Source organism: Vipera ursinii, assembly GCF_947247035.1.
Source record: "Vipera ursinii genome assembly, chromosome: 10".
Lineage (NCBI taxonomy): Eukaryota > Metazoa > Chordata > Lepidosauria > Squamata > Viperidae > Vipera > Vipera ursinii.
This window is the reverse complement of record NC_139520.1, coordinates 2,029,431-2,046,402: the sequence shown is the minus strand read 5'-3', so window position 1 is coordinate 2,046,402 and position 16,972 is coordinate 2,029,431. Positions and strand designations below refer to the sequence as shown.

The window sequence follows — 16,972 nt, the reverse complement described above, 5'->3', positions numbered from 1 at the left end:
AGCCAGCTACAAATCCATTTGGTGGTGATGCTGTCTATTCCACATTTTTGTATCTTATCAAGTAGGAGGTTGTGGTCCACTTTATCAAACCCTACTTTATCTGCCCAAAGACAAGTCACAATTTTCTCTCTAGAGGCAAAGACACAGAGGGAATCTTGGACTTGTGATCACAAGTCTGTCACCCAGAATCTCTGTCACTCAGCACTAAGCCTTTCAGTGAGGCTCACCCAATTTTATGACTTCTTTTGCAGCAGCTGTTAAGTGCATCACACAATTGTTCTGTGAATCCAACCTCCCTCCCCGACTCTGCTTCCAGAAGCCTCCTGGGAAGATTGTAAATGGGGATCCTGGGACTCCAGGACACAACAATGGCCATTAATGCCCCAGGTGCATTTCAGATGGGGGGACCCCCAGGTGGGGAGACTGGGCGGCCAGAGTTAGGGGGCAATAGACTCCCTGGAGGGCTTAGGGCAGGCAGTTACATTGGGAGAGGACGAAACAGCCCCTCAGGCCATGCTGCTCTTGCCCCAGGCTGGAAGGGCCTCTGGATGGGTCATTGCTCTGAATGGGTATTGCTCTGAACCAACCCCTGCCCACCCCCAAATCCTAGGACTTAGAGGGGGCACTTAGGCCTGACATCCCAACCAATGAGATATGTTCCTTGGCTTAATGCAAGATACAAACCTACTTCTTCAACAAATCATAGAACTTGCCTACCTCATACAAGACTCAGGTAGTCCCTTGGCTGGCCAACTGGTGGGACAGGAGTCCTGGTTTGACTATCTCTGCTTTTGAGCTGTTACAAAGGACTTCTTTTGTTTTTCCCAAACCCAACAGCCAATTTATTTATTTTTATTTATTTTAATTCCATTTATATCCCGCCCTTCTCCGAAGTCTCAGGGCGGCTTACAATGTGATGCCACAGGGATGTTAACTAACTCAGAGAGAACCTAGAAAAGATTCCATGGATGAAAATCCCAAAGGGGAAAACAACCCAAGAAGTGAGGGAAACTCTGAAAAATGCGATCATAAAAGCCCAGACCAGCACAGAAAAAGAAAAACAAGAAATTCAAGAAGAAACCAACAGGGCTGCACAAAGATCTCTCTGACAAACTGAAAGACAAAAAGGGCAAATACAAAAAATGGAAAGAGGGGCACATAAGGCTGATTATCAGCAGATAGCTAGAATAGGCTAAGATGAAGTCAGGAAAGCAAAAGCTCAGAATGAACAAAGACTTGCAACAGAAATCAAGGATAATAAAAAAAAAAGTTTCTTCCCACATATGAACAACAAGAAAAAAGTCAAGAAAACTGTAGGTCCACTAAAGAGAGAAGATGGCAAGGAAATAATAGGTAACAGGGAGAAAACAGAGCTACTTAACTCATACTTTGCATCAGTCTTCTCACAAAAAGAAACTGTAGCCCAACATACCCAAAAAAACCCCACTATAGAAGACAAACTAGAAACAAAAATTAAAATAAGGAAGAAAATGGCAAGAGAACACCTATCCGACCTTGACGAGTATAAATCACTGGGACCCGACAGATTACATCCCAGAGTGTAGAAGAAGCTGGCAGATGTTATCTCAGAACCACTGCACCGTATCTTTCATAAATCCTGGAGCACCGGGGAAGCACCTGAGGATTGGAAAAGGGCTGATGTGGTTCCCACCTTCAAGAAAGGGGAAAAAAGAGACCCAGGAAAGTACAAACCAATCAGTTTAACATCAATACCTGGGAAGATCCTGGAAAGATAATCAAAAAACAGATCTGCGATCAACCAGAAGCAAACAAAGTTATAACCAGTAGCCAGCATGGGTTCGTTAAAAACAGATCATGCCAAACAAATTTTATTTCATTCTTTGATAAAGTGACTAAGCCAGTAGATCAGGGAAATTCTGTACACGTAGTATACTTAGATTTCAGTAAGGCATTTGATAAAGTAGACCACAACCTACTCCTTGGTAACCTAGAAAAAAGGTGGAATAGACAACTTCACACCATGGATCTGTAGCTGGCTGACAAACCGCACTAAACGAATAGTCCTCAATGGCGCTACATCCACATAGAGAGAAGTAAGCAGCGGGGTACCACAAGGTTCCCTCTTAGTCCCAGTACTCTTCAAATCTTCATCAATGACTTAGATGAGGGAATTGAAGGGAAGCTCATCAAATTTGCAGATGACACCAAACTGGCAGGAGTAACCAACACTCCTAGAAGACAAACTCAGGATCCAAAAAGATCTTGACAAACTTGAACAATGGGCCCTAGCCAACAAAATGGATTTCAATGTGGAAAAAAGCAAAGTTTTAAATTTAGGCAGGAAAAATCAAAGGTACAAGCACAGATTGGGCGAGACCTGGCTAAAAAACAGCAACTGTGAGAGGGACCTTGGAGTCCTAGTAGACGATCACTTGACTATGAGCCAGCAGTGTGCAGCAGCAGCCAAAAAAGCTAATACAATCCTGGGTTGTATAAATAGAGACATAGAATCAAGATCATGCAAGGCATTAGTACCGCTTTATAAAAACCTAGTAAGACCACATCTGGAATACTGCAACTAATTTTGATCACCATATCAAGATGTTGAGAGTTTGGAAAAAATTCAGAGAAGAGCAACTAAGATGATCCAAGGCCTGAAGACTAAAATGTACGAAGAATGGCTGCAGGACTTGGATTTGGCTAGTCTAAAGAAAAGAAGAAATAGGGGAGACATGATAGCACTATTCCGGTATTTGAGGGGCTGCCACAAAGAAGAGGGGTTCACGCTATTCTCCAAAGCACCAGAGGACAGGACAAGAAACAATGGTTGGAAACCATTGTTACTTCTCAAAGAAGTAAGGCATTTGATAAAGTAGATTACAACCTACTACTTGATAAGATAGAAAAATGTGGGTTAGATAGCATCACCACCAGATGGATTCGTAGCTGGCTGACAGGCCGTGCTCAACATGTGGTCCTCAATGGAACTGCATCTACATGGAAGGAAGTGTGTAGTGGGGTGCCCCAGGACTCTGTTCTGGGCCCAGTGCTCTTCAACATCTTCATCAACGATTTGGATGAGGGGATAGATGGGGAACTCATCAAATTTGCAGATGACACCAAGCTGGCAGGAATAGCCAATACTCCAGAAGATAGGCTTAAGATACAGAAGGATCTGGACAGACTCAAGCACTGGGCACTATCTAACAAAATGAAATTCAATGGTGAAAAAAGTAAGGTTCTACATTTAGACAGGAAAAATCAAATGCACAGGTATAGTATAGGTGGTACCTTGCTCATTAGTAGTAACTGTGAGAGGGACCTCGGAGTCCTAGTAGACAATCACTTCAATATGAGCCAGTCGTGTGCTGCAGCTGCCAAAAAAGCCAACACAGAGCTAGGCTGCATTAACAGAGGGATAGAATCAAGATCAAGTGAAGGAGAGAAGCAACCTAGAACTAAGGAGAAACTTCCTGACAGAACAATTAACCAGTGGAACAACCTGCCTCCAGAAGTGGTGAATGCTACAACACTGGAAGTTTTTAAGAAGAGACTGGACAGCCATTTGCCTGAAATGGTATAGGGTTTCCTGCCTGGGCAGGGGTTTGGACTAGATGACCTCCAAGGTCCCTTCCAACTTATTATTATTATTATTATTATTATTATTATTATTATTATTATTATTATTATTATTATTATTATTATTATTATTATTATTATTATTATTATTACTATTATTATTATGTGACCTGGAATTAAGGAGAAACTTCCTGACAGTGAAGACAATCAACCAGTGGAACAGCTGGCCTCCAGAAGTCGTGGGTGTTCCATCACTGAAGGTTTTAAAAAAGAAACTGGGCAGTCACTTGTCTGAGATGGCATGGGGGGGGGGGCTGAACTAGATAGAAGACCTCCAACGTCCCTTCCAGTTGTATTCTATTCTAACGTATGAGATTACTGAGGTGCTGGGTAGATAACAAGTTTTTCTCCAGGCACAATGGCCTTGGAACCAGGCAGAACCGGATGGGAAGGAGTCTGTTTCTTCTCTGAAGACAGTCGCCCATCCCCAATTCTCAAGCAGTTACAGCAAACGCAAAATCATGCAAAAAAGTGCCAGAAACCTGCCTCCCCACCACCAACAGAATGGCAGGACTCCAGCATGGTGGACATGACAAATTCATAAAACATAGCTAAAACCAACCTTTCCCTACTCAGGTGCCAGACCAAGCAGCCCCACCCCCAGCTCAACCCCCTCCTTGCCTAACATGGGTGAGTTCTTCACAACCCTCTGGAAAGCTAAAGGGTGGGGGTTTCCCTCAGTCTTCAATGGAGACTGCCTGGCCTGGCCACAAAAAGGCAGAGCCTTGGGGGACAATGTTTGTGGGAGGGGGCCTGGAGCACACCCTCTCTAGAGGGCAGGCAGGTACCCTCAGGGAGAGGCAGTCCCAGAATCAGCCTGCTGTGTGCAGGTGGGGCTTCAAAGGTAATAACCAGCATCTGGAGCAGCAACTGGGAATCAGTGCAGCTCAGGCCACAGTGGGGTTTCTGGGGGGAGCCAGAACTGGAGGGCCACTGGGCCACCGGCAACTTCAGGAAGGTCTCCAAGGGCAACTGACCTCAGGCCTTTTGCAGTAACCCAAACAGGAGATGACTCAGCACCAACAACCGGATGCTCCTTCTGGGAGGAGAGGGGGGTGGACACGGGAACTCCTTTTCCTGCTGAGCAAGGAGAGGTCGGTTCTCCTCCAGCCACCAAATGGGTGTGATCATGGGATCATTTCTCTCCTGGAAAATCAGTAGCCAAACTGAGCTGCAGGAGGGTTTCCACTGTTGGGGCCTGTTTGGTCCTCGCAATCTTGGCATCTCAGAGGCCAGGGAGATCCCCTGTCCCCTTCGAGCAGGAGAAGCACCAGCCTGGCCGGCTGCCCTCCGCTGCCGAGCTCTGGCTTTGCCCAAGGGCAGGGGCAGCCTCGCGCTGAGCAGGAGGGCAGACCGAACAGATACAGTGCAGCTGAGCCCAGAGCACCATCCTCAACTGAAGGATCTCAGAGATCACCAAGCGGATTTCTACTCCGTGGCACAGTGCCAGCACTCCACGTGTGAGCTGATTGTGGCCTCTGGAGCCCAGCCCTGTCCCCGAAGGAGCTGCTCTCGAGGAACTCCTGCCCAAAGAATGGCCGAGCCTCTTCCGGTGGCTCTTCCGGTGACACTGAAAGGCTCCTGCAACACCTGCCTGGCTTGGCCTCTCCAGAAGGACCCCCAGCCCCGGCCAGTGCAGCAGAGCAACGGGGGGAGGGTTGGCCTCACTGGAAATGCAGCTACCAGGAAGCAGGAAGGGCAAGGCAGGTAGGAGAAGCCAAACGGCCTGTGGGGCTCCCTGCTCTCCACAGACACTAGTGGCAGACAATTGCTGCCACCCTTTGACGCTTCCTGATCCCCAAACAGCCACAGAACCTCCAGCCCCACTTCAAAGCCAAGGAATTAAAAGACCAGCAAGGAGGAGATAAGGGCAAAGGTCCAAAGAGGAGCAGCAAGGGCAACCCAGCTCTCCCTTCACCCACCCAATGCGTGCACAACACGCAAGTACACGCCTTCCAGAGTGGGCCTCTGGGTGACTGTCCTGGCTGGCTCAAGGTGGTGGCGGGGGTCTGGAAGGCCCTGCAGTTGCACACATACAAAGAGAGAATTGTAGAAGCTTTTCCTTCTATCAAGGTGTGAAGGCAAAGAACCCAGCATTTTGCACCGGGTGCCCCACTTTTCTTCTTCCCACAGTCCCCTTTTCCCTCAGCGAGATTGGTCCTGAATCCACAAACCGCCTAGAATGGGAAAACTACTTCCGGAGAGGGCTCTCTCCCCAGAGAGTGTGGGGCCCAGCCTCTTTGCTCCTTTCGGCCCTCTGGAACCACAGACTGAGAGTGTGGCCCCACCTGGAGGGTCCCAGGAAGACCCTGACTGGGCAGGAGAAGAGTCGGAGCCGCGAATGGCTCCCCTGGGTAGGGGGAAACAGCCAAAGATCCATTATGCCTCTCGTTTCCTCCAGCAACCTGGCGGTTATTCATTTTCACTGTTTAAGTTCTTTACTTAGTTACTTATCTGCTTCCTTCTTCAAACGTGGCTTGCAATAGCACATTCCAAAGCTACGGTAATAAGCTAAAAACAGCTCCGAGAGAGTCTCAGCAGCTGCCTTGGTGCTTCCCAGCCATTTGGCACCAAGCCCTCTGGGGCATGGAAGGGGCCTCCCAGTCCAGACTACAGACCCCACAGCCTCCCCCAGATGGTCCAGCCAGTCCGCCCAGCATCATTCACAACTGAGGGTCACCTCAGGAAGCCCTCCTTTCCTCCCTGTGCTGGGCCATCCGCTCTACGGCTGGGACCAGTAAGGCTGGTATGCGGGTCTGTCCCTCAGCATTTCTGCTGCTCTGCGCCTGGCCCCCAGCAGCCCCGCTCTCAGGAAATGCAGGACTTTCCCTGTGAGTCCGCACCCCCAAAACAGGATGCGGCAGAAGGCCAGGCCTGCAAAGGCTGACTCACCAGGAAGCAGCAGAGAAAGACACCCTCAGCCTGGGTAGAGGGAGGGAGGAGCTGCCCCATAGGAACCCCCAACCCTAAGATTGTGGCAGGGTTGTGGCAGGGACGTGGCTGACAACTGCCCTTTGTCTGAAGTCCCCCACCCCTTTTCAGGGACAGAATCTGCAGGGCAACACCAGAGCAAAAGCAAAAGCTTGGAGGGGGTCCACTCCTTCCCTTTCATCAAGCATTTATTGATGAAGCCATAAAACAATACCCAATAATCGCCCGGCCGCCGCCCTGTTTAGGGTAACTTGTTCCCTCCTTAATCAGGAGGTGAGGGAGGAGCCCTTACAGGGGCGGGCCGAGGAGTTCAGCCAGCATCTGGCGGACAGAATTGCTCAGATTCGGACCGGGTTGGACGCTGACTGGGCAGAGTCTGACGGGGAGGAATCGAGCGGTCTTGAGAGTAGTATTATCTGGACTGAGTTTGATCCTGTGACTCCCGAGGAGGTGGACAGGATTATGGGGAGGCTGAGCTCTACCACCTGTTTATTGGACCCGTGCCCCTCCTGGCTGGTTTATTCAGCTCGGGAGGAGACACGAGGCTGGTTCCAGGCAGTGATATCTGCCTCTTTGAGTGAGGGTGTCTTTCCTGCCGCCTTGAAGGAGGCGGTGGTGAGACCCCTTCTCAAGAAGCCTGCCCTGGACCCGGCTGTTTTAAACAACTACCGTCCGGTCTCCAACCTTCGCTGTTTGGCGAAGGTTGTTGAGAGTGTGGTGGCGCATCAGCTTCCTCTGTTCCTGGAGGAAACTGATTATCTGGACCTGTACCAATCGGGTTTCAGGCCCGGGTACAGCACGGAGACGGCATTGGTCGCGCTGATGAATGATCTCTGGCGGGCTCGGGACAGGGGCTGCTCCTCTGTCCTAGTCCTTTTAGATCTCTCAGCGGCTTTTGATACCATCGACCATGGTATCCTGCTGCGACGTCTCGGGGGGTTGGGAGTGGGGGGCACTGTTTTGCAGTGGTTCTCCTCCTACCTCCTGGGCCATTTGCAGTCGGTGTTGATGGGAGAGCAGAGGTCCGCCCCGAGGCCTCTCGTTTGTGGAGTTCCTCAGGGGTCGGTCCTCTCTCCCCTCCTGTTCAACATCTATATGAAGCCGCTGGGTGAGATCATTTGTGGCTTCGGGGTGGGGTATCATCAGTACGCTGATGATACCCAACTTTTTCTTTGCACCCCGAACCAACTCAGTGATGCCCTCGACGTGATGTCCCGTTGCCTGGAGGCGGTTCAGGTCTGGATGGGGAGAAACAGGCTCCGACTCAATCCTGCCAAGACTAAGTGGCTGTGCATACCGGCATCTCGGGAGAACCAGTTTTGTCCATCGTTAACTATGGGGGGTGAGGTGTTACCCCCCATTGATAGGGCTCGCAACTTGGGCGTCCTCCTGGATTCACGGCTCAGTTTAGAAGATCATATAGGAGCCGTGACCAGGGGGGCTTTTGCCCAGGTTCGCCTGGTGCGCCAGTTGCGACCCTATTTGGACCGAGATGCACTCGTGACCTCCCATTTAGACTACTGCAACGCTCTCTACATGGGGCTGCCCTTGAGGACCACTCAGAGGCTTCAACTGGTGCAGAATGCGGCCGCGCGAGTTGTGATGGGGGCTTCCCGATACTCCCATTTAACACCTCTACTCCGCAAGCTGCATAGGTTTCTGGTTGCCCTCCGGGTGAGATTCAAGGTGCTGGTGATGACCTATAAAGCCCTTAATGGCTTGGGTCCGGGTTATCTGAGGGAACACCTGCTGCCGGCGTCAAGCTCCCTTTGTCCCGTGCGCTCCCACAGGGAGGGCCTTCTCAGGATACTGCCGGTTAGGGAATGCCGGTGGGTTATTCCTAGGGGAAGAGCGTTCTCTGTGGGTGCGCCTGCCCTCTGGAATGATTTACCTGTGGAACTTAGGATCACCCCTGATCTGCATTCGTTTAGCCAGGACCTGAAAACCTGGTTTTTCGATCTATCAGGCCTGGACTGAAGGGGTTTTAGCTTTTTAAATGTTTTAATTGGGCTTAATTAATTTAATGTATTTTAATTCTATATAATTTTTATATTGTATTTTATTCTGCCCTGTAAACCGCCCTGAGTCCTTCGGGAATAGGGCGGTATAGAAATTTAATTAAATAAATAAATAAATAAAAGGCAGCCAAAGCAAAAAAAAAAAGCCACCCGGACCATCACTCTGCCCATCCTAGGGGCTCTGTCACATAATCCAACTGCTAAACCTGGTATCACAGCAGGCCTAATCCCAGGAATGTTCCAAAGAGGCCCATTAAAAAACAGCTCTCTTCCTGGGTCCCATGGATGGTCCAAAGGGGACCCCCAGCACGCCTCTCCTGGCAGGCCTGATGGAGGGACAGACACAATCCAGGCGTCCTCCCAATCCAGCTGCACGTCATGAAAGGCTTTACGGTAATTACCCGGCTCGAACTGAACCCAGGAGCCCTCCGGCCACAATGCAGCTGGCAGAGCAGAGGGCCCTGAGCAGAGGGCCTTGGTCCAGACTTCTACAATCTGCAGAGATATGAAACTGGGTGCCATCTGCATACTGACTGGTAGATCATCTAGCATTTAGGCTATTTTTAATTATCAGCTGTTGTTTCACTTTATAAGGTGCTATCACTATTTAAACTTTTGCTTGGTCCAGCCAGGAAGAAAGGTGGGCCGAGAAATGATTCTGTCTCATACTATGGAGGGCGGAAGGAACGGGCTCAAGGAAGAGCCATTCCCAGCACTGGCCAGATAAACGGGGCTTCAGCCAGACCAAGCAACCAGTTTGGGAAGACAACGGAGAGGCCCCACCCTCATTCACGTAAAGCTAAAGAGAGGGAGGGGGAGCGCATTCAGACTTGAAAAATGCTGCTCTTATAGCTTCACGATCAAAGGAGTCCTGACCTCCTTAGCCTGGTGATGCCAGGGAAGCTCCCAAAGCAGAAATCTCCAGAAGGAAACAAGCAGCCTACCAGATTCCCTGGGGTCGCCTGGTCTCCTCAACGCCTTCCCTGCTGGCCTCGTCACCCCGAGGGCAGCAGGCTGCCTGGTGCAGACACCCTTTCTTGGTGCTCCTGGATCGTCCATGAAGGAATCCGAATCCAAACCCAGTGAGAGAGGGAGGCAGGGGCCTCTCTGGCTGCTTTCTACTCCGTCCCTGCTTTCCTCTCACCCGCCACATTCCTACACCCCTGTGGTACAGCCCTGCTGCTCTCTCACCCTCCAGGTTGCTTCCTTCCCCTGCGCCACCATTTCTCACTCCAGATACATACCAGTTCTTCCTGCACCATTTTTTTCCAATTCCCTCCCTGTTAATTCCAAGCCAGAGATCTATCTTTCATACAGCAGCTGTCACAGAGTTTACATTTCCATGGAGATCACCAACCCGACTGAAAGGTGGGGCAACTGCTGGCCTTGCCAGGGCCTGGGGAGCCCCCCCACCCCCGAGCAGCCCTTCCACAGTCCAGGACCAGGCAGGACTCACCAATGATGGCATGCACTCGGACCGAGAGCTGCGTCCGCAGAAGCAGGATTGGACGCCTCCCTTTGCTGCAACAAGAGGAAACCAAGTGGGACACAGTCAGGATCAAGAACCTCTGGCTGGTTCAAGATCGCCCCACCTCCCCCTCAGTGCCTGCCACCTGCCGAAATAAAGGGCAGCATCCAGAAAACATGGCATAGAACTCCTCTGCTGCACCAGCTGCATGGATGCCGGTCTGTATCCAGGTCCAATTCAAGGCTTTGGGTGTGACCTATAAAGTCCCAGATGGTCTAAGGCCAGGCTACCCATGGAACCAGCTTCATCCCATCGCATCGGTACATCTCACCTGGTCAGCTAGGGGAGGCATGTTGCAGACCCCGTCAGCCAAAGGATTCAAACTGGGGGTCCAGGAAGACGGACATCTCTGCCATCTGCTCCCATCTGGTGGGATATCCTCCCCCCCCCGAGGTGAGGCAGCCCCCCCCTCTCCTGAAAGAAAACGTGGCTCTACAGCCTGGAGCTTAGGGGAACACACAGCCGTGAGGCTGGCTAGCACACTGAAAAGTCTTTCCCTCCTTTTAATTAATTTTAACATGATTTTTAATTCATTCTTGCCTCTTCTTAAATTTTTATATTTTAATATTTTATTTGTGCATTACCCAGAGTCCCTCTGTGAGGAAGATGGGCAGTTTAAAAATGTGATCAATAAGCCACCAAACAAAAAATAGAAGGGTAGTGGTCAAATGCCAGGTCTTCCCCTGCAGCCAGCAACTGGGGCCAGTGAGGAGAAAGGAGCTGCAGGTGTGGGCACCGCACAGGATGAACCTAGCCTGCTCACGGACTGGTAAGCACATCATATTTGGATCCTCCTGGTTGCCTCACACAGACCAAGTGCAACTTCTGACACCCCAAAATTGGGAGCCACTTGTCCTTCCGGATTGAAACCGCCAGATACGCTGGCATGAGGCACAGGGGAGGGAAGTTGGCACATGGAAAAGGCGGTAAAATCCCCCAGCAGGGATTCACCTGATGTCTTCGTAGAAGACTTCCAGCTCGTCCTTCTGCTCCAGCAGTGAAAGTTCCAGGTCCAAGTAGTGTCCGGAAGGCAGCACTTGCAAGGCGCAGTCCTCCAGCTGCAAAAGAGGCACTTCCGGAAGTTAGCCAAGCAGGTAGCGTCTGCTCCGGGATTCCTTCCGGCCCCTTTCCCAGCACGGGCGAAGGCAGTGCCTGCATCGGCATCTAAGCCTGGCTCCTTTGGAGGCAGAACCCCATAGCTCACTCGGAGGTCCTCTGGGTGGAGGGGAGCCTCCTCAGAAGGGAGGGAGGAGCTGGGAGGCCACATCTCAGCCCTCACCCAGCTCCAGCCTGCTCCCCCCCTTTCTGTTTCAGAATTTGAAGGAAAAATCCCTCCCAGCACTGAGGGGAAAAAGGGGGGCCTGCAAGCAGGAAGGCGGGAGTTTGCAGGCACCCTTCGGGACTCAGGGAGAAGCCCCCACTCAGACAGGGCTTCAGAGACCTGGAGGGGGGATCTGCCCCCAGTTCTTACTGGAGCCCCCAAAGGCCCCAGGAACCTGCTGGTCTGGCCACAAAGAAGGCCAAAGGGGGCAAAGTGGATCCCGTGCCGATCGGGAGAGGGAAGGGCAGCCCACGCAGACAGGGCTGCACCAGGTGCAGCCTGGCATCAAGCAAGCAAAGAGAGGAGATGTGTCAGCAAGTCATCCCCCTGGTGAAGAACATCAGTCAGAAGGGAAGAGCAATGAATGGAGTGGGCTTACTTTGCCTGCCTTTATGTGAAAGAAAAGCTGAGGAACTGGGGGAAACGTTCCTTAAAAGGAGGGAAGCCTCAAAGTTCCAAAGAGTTTTCAGAATAAATCCTACGGCAGACAAGGAAAGTCAGAGATGGAAAGCCCTGGACATCAAGAAGGGACAATTCAGCCTGACGTCCAAGGTCAAGCAAAAAAAAGAAGGGACAAGAAAGGAAATAAATAAATCAAATCGAAATTTACAACCAAAGGAAAAATACTCAAAGAAGAGCCCAAAAGGGCAAAGTTAAAAACTAAGAGGCTGCTGTGAAGTCTTTTCCATAGAAAGAGAACATGACCCTGCTGGAAAGGGAGGGAAAAAGGTAACAGACCACCCGCTAAATAGGAAAGCATTAATTAGCCTGAGCACTTTCCGATTTAGCGGGTGGACCGTTACCGCTTTTCCTTCTACTGAGATCCAGCAGCATCCCAGAATTGTGGTACTGCACTGCATACATTTATTAGTTGAAGAGTTTAGTAATCTAGGTTTTAAGTACTTTAGGCGCTCTGTAGCATTTTAATATTCTCATTTATTCCGTATTTTTGTTTGGCAAATTCTAGTTGCCTTCTCGTAACACGGGCAGCAAATAAATTTGATAAATAAATGCGATTCATTTAGAAATAATTCTTTCAGTTTTTCCTGAGCTATGTATTTTGATACGAAAGTGTATAAAACTTTGGACAGTGATATAATAAAGCAGTGATGTAGGTGCAGATAAAGTACACACTGAACGGAGCGGTGAGGACGAGGCAGTTACAAGTGCTAACAGATCTACGTCAACAAATCTGGAGAAGTCTGGCCTAGAGAAATTAAAAAATGAATGCAACGGTTCAATAATTATACAAATTCTTCAAGCCAAGTTTTGTTTCAGATAAGTACGTGGAGAAAATTAACAGGCAGGTTTGAGAAAAATCCACGGAGCATGAATATGTGATAATGCAGGAAGTCAGATAAAATAAAGTTCATGTCAGAATCGCTACCTAACGCCTGAACTCTGCACTCGCTCGTCCCTCCCCATCGGCCAGGGACTGAGGGGGGAGGGGGAGGTTTGGCTGTGGCTTCCCGAGATGCAGCTTCAAGGTCAGACCGCCAAGGATGGAATGCAGCTGCAGAATAGCTCACACTTTTGTAAAAAAAAAAAAAAAGTGCCAGAACTTACACACGTCATACAACCCACCTTGCCTACCCTACAAGGTTTACCTTTGTAGTTGAAAAAAAAACCCTTCAATTTTTAGTGTATCTAAAAGAAGGCATTTTATTCACCTTTTGGGACATTTACCATTGGCATGCCCATTTAGTTTAATGAGTGAAAATGTCAGCTTTCTATGTGGAATGAAATTGGCCCATAAAACAAAAATTAGTTGCTTGTAAAAGATTGAATTATTTTTAAGAAGTTGTCAAACAAGGTGGAAAAAATTACATTTGGAGTTTAATATGGATATTGACTTGAAACAAATTAAAGGTGAAACTTTGTCAGTGAGCAATTACTTTTAATTTACCTTTATGTTAAACCCAATTTAAAAATAGATCTGATTAAACCTCATACTGTAGGTCTTCCTTTACATCTGACCAATACATAATTAATATATATTATTATTAATACCTCCAATTCACAAGACATTGGCTTTATTCTTATTCTTCCCCTCTGCAGTTTGAATATAAACTATAAAAGACTAAAAAGAGATTTTTGTAGACATCCCAAGCCTTGAACTACCCAAGGCACTGAAGCAGCAAAGCTTCCACGCCATCCGCCTTTCTTCTCTCTCTGCCTCTTTTTAACCTCTCACCCCACCTTCTGTAAGGGGAGGCAAAAAGGGTCGCTTGCCCTCTGGTGAAAGATGGCCTCCATGTTTGTGTGTCTCCTACAGCCACTATCGGCTTCCACACCACACGGTCCGACCCAGCCAATCAAGGCACGCTCTGGCTGTGGTGCTCTGGCGCCTCATGGCTCCTCCTAGAGGAGGCAGAGGGCACCGGAGGGGGCCCCCGCTCACACGGTACTGCCAGCGGAGCATTTTCAAAAACAAACGAGGATAGGAAGGGAAACAATAGGAAAAGAACGCAAGTCTGGAAAATCCATGGAAAAAAGGTGCCGGAACTCAGTTCTGGTGCCTTCTATGACAAAAAAAGCCCTGCTTGAGAGGACCATTTGGAAAACATCTTCTTCGGAACTGATTGGGTGAGCAGGGCCAGTAAGGGGAAGTACCTAAGAGGGAGAAAAATTACACAGGGAATTTAGCATGCGAATTTCAGTTCCAGATTTGCTTTGTCTTTCACTTGACTTCTAATAAAACTGTAACATTTGCCACAAATGGAGCCAAGGATGGTTTTTGATTAGAATTGCAAGCTGAGGTAGGGCTGACAATTCCTCTTTGTTTCAATGACAACACAAAACTTTTGGTATGCAAACCATGGCAGAATGTGAAATTCATTAGAACTAACTGGTATAACCAGACCCCTCTATGGCTCTTCTAGAAACCTTTGCAGTGAGCAAACATGCTTTCTGTAACAAATTTAGAGACAAGGTCAGTCAGAAGAGACTGCTTCCCCCATGTCTAATGTACCATAAATAGGTTACTGTGTAATAATGGCAAAACTAGAGGATATGATGTCAGGAAGCTTAAAAACTGAAGACTTGGAGATATGCAGTCGCTTCCACTTAGTTGATAGAAAGGAAATAAGGCTTATGAAAGTAAAAAATAGGAAGTGGAACAACTCAAGTTAATGTAAAATATTAAAAAAGGCAGAGGTAAATATCAACAGGCACATTTAGTTATTTTAAAATTTATGGGGAAGAGATGGAAATGACACACAACTTGAATAAAAGGGAATGGAGAATGTGGTAGAAAAATAAAGAAGACATTAATCTTAGGGAAAAACTTATGCAGAATCGTGGATGTTTTAGTTTTGATTATATAAAATATTTTGTCCAAGTTTCAATAATGACTGAAGTATCTGAATGCAACTGAGATCAGACTAAAGCAATGATCTTTCCAGTGTAATTCCTGGCTCCAAAAGCCAGCTATGAAAGTGGGGCAATAAGAATGACAAAAGGAAGGCAATATGATGCTTCCAAATTACTCATTTTGTGGCAGCTACTACAACCCTGGGATCTGCAAGCAGTCCGTTGGTCCTCCATCAAATGCCCTGGCTGCTCTCTAAGATGAGAAGACCAAGCATGAAAAAACTCACACATGTCGAAGATGGGATAGGAGTGGACGATGGACTTGGAGGAAAACAATTACACTTGGCAAGCTGGAGGAAAGTTGGAAGGGATGTCAATGAGTAAGTCAGATGGACAGCATCCAAGATTAATGGAAGGGCTCAAGTTTGACCAAAGAGGGTGAACGGTTGACCATGTGGCCACAAGGATCTCAGCCCAACTCTGCGTAGCTGACTGGCTAACCAAGCCTGCGTGCTCTGCTCTTCTTATGTGTAGGTTCACCTTTTACAGGCAGCTGAAAACTAAAATAAGTAAATGCAACAGGTGTGAGCCACAGCTGTGTCAGATACTCGAGATTTTCCGTTTGGTGAGGCCAGAGAAGCAGCGGTTGCTCAGCCTGCATTTGGCCAGGGCTCCTCTGCCCGCCGGGGCCTGCCGAAGCCTCCCCTCGTTTTACCGAAGCTTCGGACAGGCCGTTGGGGGCTCCATGCCCATCTCAGCGGCCGACATTTCTTCCTCCGGCAGCCGGCAGTTCCCGAAGCCTCGGCGGCCCTTCCGCGGCTTCGGCGCCCAACAGCCGGCGGGCTGCGATAATAGCCGCTCGGCCGGCCCCGCGGCGGAAGCGCCTTTCCTGTTTGGGCTCGGCTGTTTTTAGCAACAGACGCCGAAGGGGCAGCCCGGAGCGCGTCACCCGAGCCTTTCAGCAGGTTCAGTAGCCCCGCCGCCCCAGCGCTGCCGGAGCGGGGAAGGCGACGGGCCGGCTCAGTTCCCGAGCGGCCGGCATCGCTCAAGCCAGGCCGGGGCTCCACGGCTGGCCTCCCTTTGACGCGCTCGGCTCGGGGCGCGCTTAGCCCAGGGCACCGGGAGGCGGCTGCGCGGGGGCGCCGGGGAACGTCGGGGAGAGGCAACTCCCGGGCTGCCTTCCCGCGCGGCGACCTCCCCCCCGCCCCGAGCTCCCCCCGACCCCGGAGGCGCTCACCCGCAGCGGCGCGCCCAGCAGGCGGAGGAAAGCGGGCAGCTGGGCGGCCAGCGGCAGCGCCTCGGCCACGGGCAAGCCGGGCGGGCGGCGCGGCTCGGGGAAGGCGGCGCAGCAGAAGGGGTCCGCGTCCTCCAGGTACTGCAGGCGGCACTGCACGGCGCCCGGCGCCTCCGGGGGCGCGGCCGGCTCGGCCATGGTGCGACGGCGGCGGGTCTGTGGCGCCCTTCGGCGGGCGGGCAGGCGGGGCTGCGCCGGAGGGGAGAAGGGCGGGCGGGCGGGCGGGGCGGCTGCGCCGACCTGGGATTGGTGAGCCGGAGCCCCCTTCCCGCGAGGCCGCCGCCGCCCGCCTTCCAGGGCGGGGACCCGCGAAGACCCCCAGCGGCGGTCCCGCCCCTCCGCGGCTCGCAGCCGAGGAGAGCGCTTCCTGCCGCCGCCCTTCTCCCTGCCCGGCCGGCTGTGCCGGCGGCGCCGTCCCTGGCGGGCGTCCTGCGCGGAGAAGCGGCCGCCGGTCAGGAAGCGCTGGAGCCCGGCGGGAAACGCGCCTTCCACAGGCCGCTCGCCCCTTGCCCGACGCTCTGCTGAAAGGGGGGCTTTCCGGGAGGGCGGAGAAAAAGGGCAGCTCTTCGCCCAGATCCCGCTCCGACTTCAGCCGCTCGGAGCTCAGAAGCCGCCGGGCCGGGCCGGGCAGGAAGGCAGCCGAGCGGCCGGCTGACGCTCCCTCGAAGGGGCCACCGGGCTCGGCCGCCCTCCTGAGGAAAGCCGAAGCTACGGGGAGCCGCCCGCAGCCGTCCCGGGAGGACCAGCCGGCCTTCCTTTCCCGGCGGCCCTGCAGAAGGCGAGCCGAGAGCCCGCGAGGGCTGGCGCGCTGCCTGGGTGGGCGCCCCGTCCAAGCACGGGGTCGCCCGGCGCTCTCCCCTTGGCGGACGGTGCAGTGGAGGGCGGGGGGCTGACCGGTTCCTCGCGGCTCTGCCTGCGCCGATCCGGCCGTGTCGAGCAGAGCGCAG

The 16,972-nt window shown here is 51.2% G+C and overlaps 1 protein-coding gene across 3 annotated transcripts in view; it reads right to left on the bottom strand.

The window, feature by feature from the left end:
- The window catches only part of FHOD1 (formin homology 2 domain containing 1), a 40,700-nt gene extending 24,491 nt beyond the window's left edge, over positions 1 to 16,209 (bottom strand). For all 3 annotated transcript variants that reach the window (XR_014493394.1, XM_083370349.1, XM_083370350.1), the window contains exons 1-3: positions 15,969 to 16,209; positions 11,050 to 11,156; positions 10,027 to 10,091 (exon numbers count right to left, since the gene is read on the bottom strand). Coding sequence is in view for 2 of the 3 variants with exons in the window: in XM_083370349.1 (XP_083226475.1) it covers positions 10,027 to 10,091; positions 11,050 to 11,156; positions 15,969 to 16,163 (367 nt within the window). In the remaining variant the exon portion in view is untranslated. The remainder of the gene's footprint in view (positions 1 to 10,026; positions 10,092 to 11,049; positions 11,157 to 15,968) is intronic.
- Between the last annotated feature and the right edge of the window lie 763 nt (positions 16,210 to 16,972).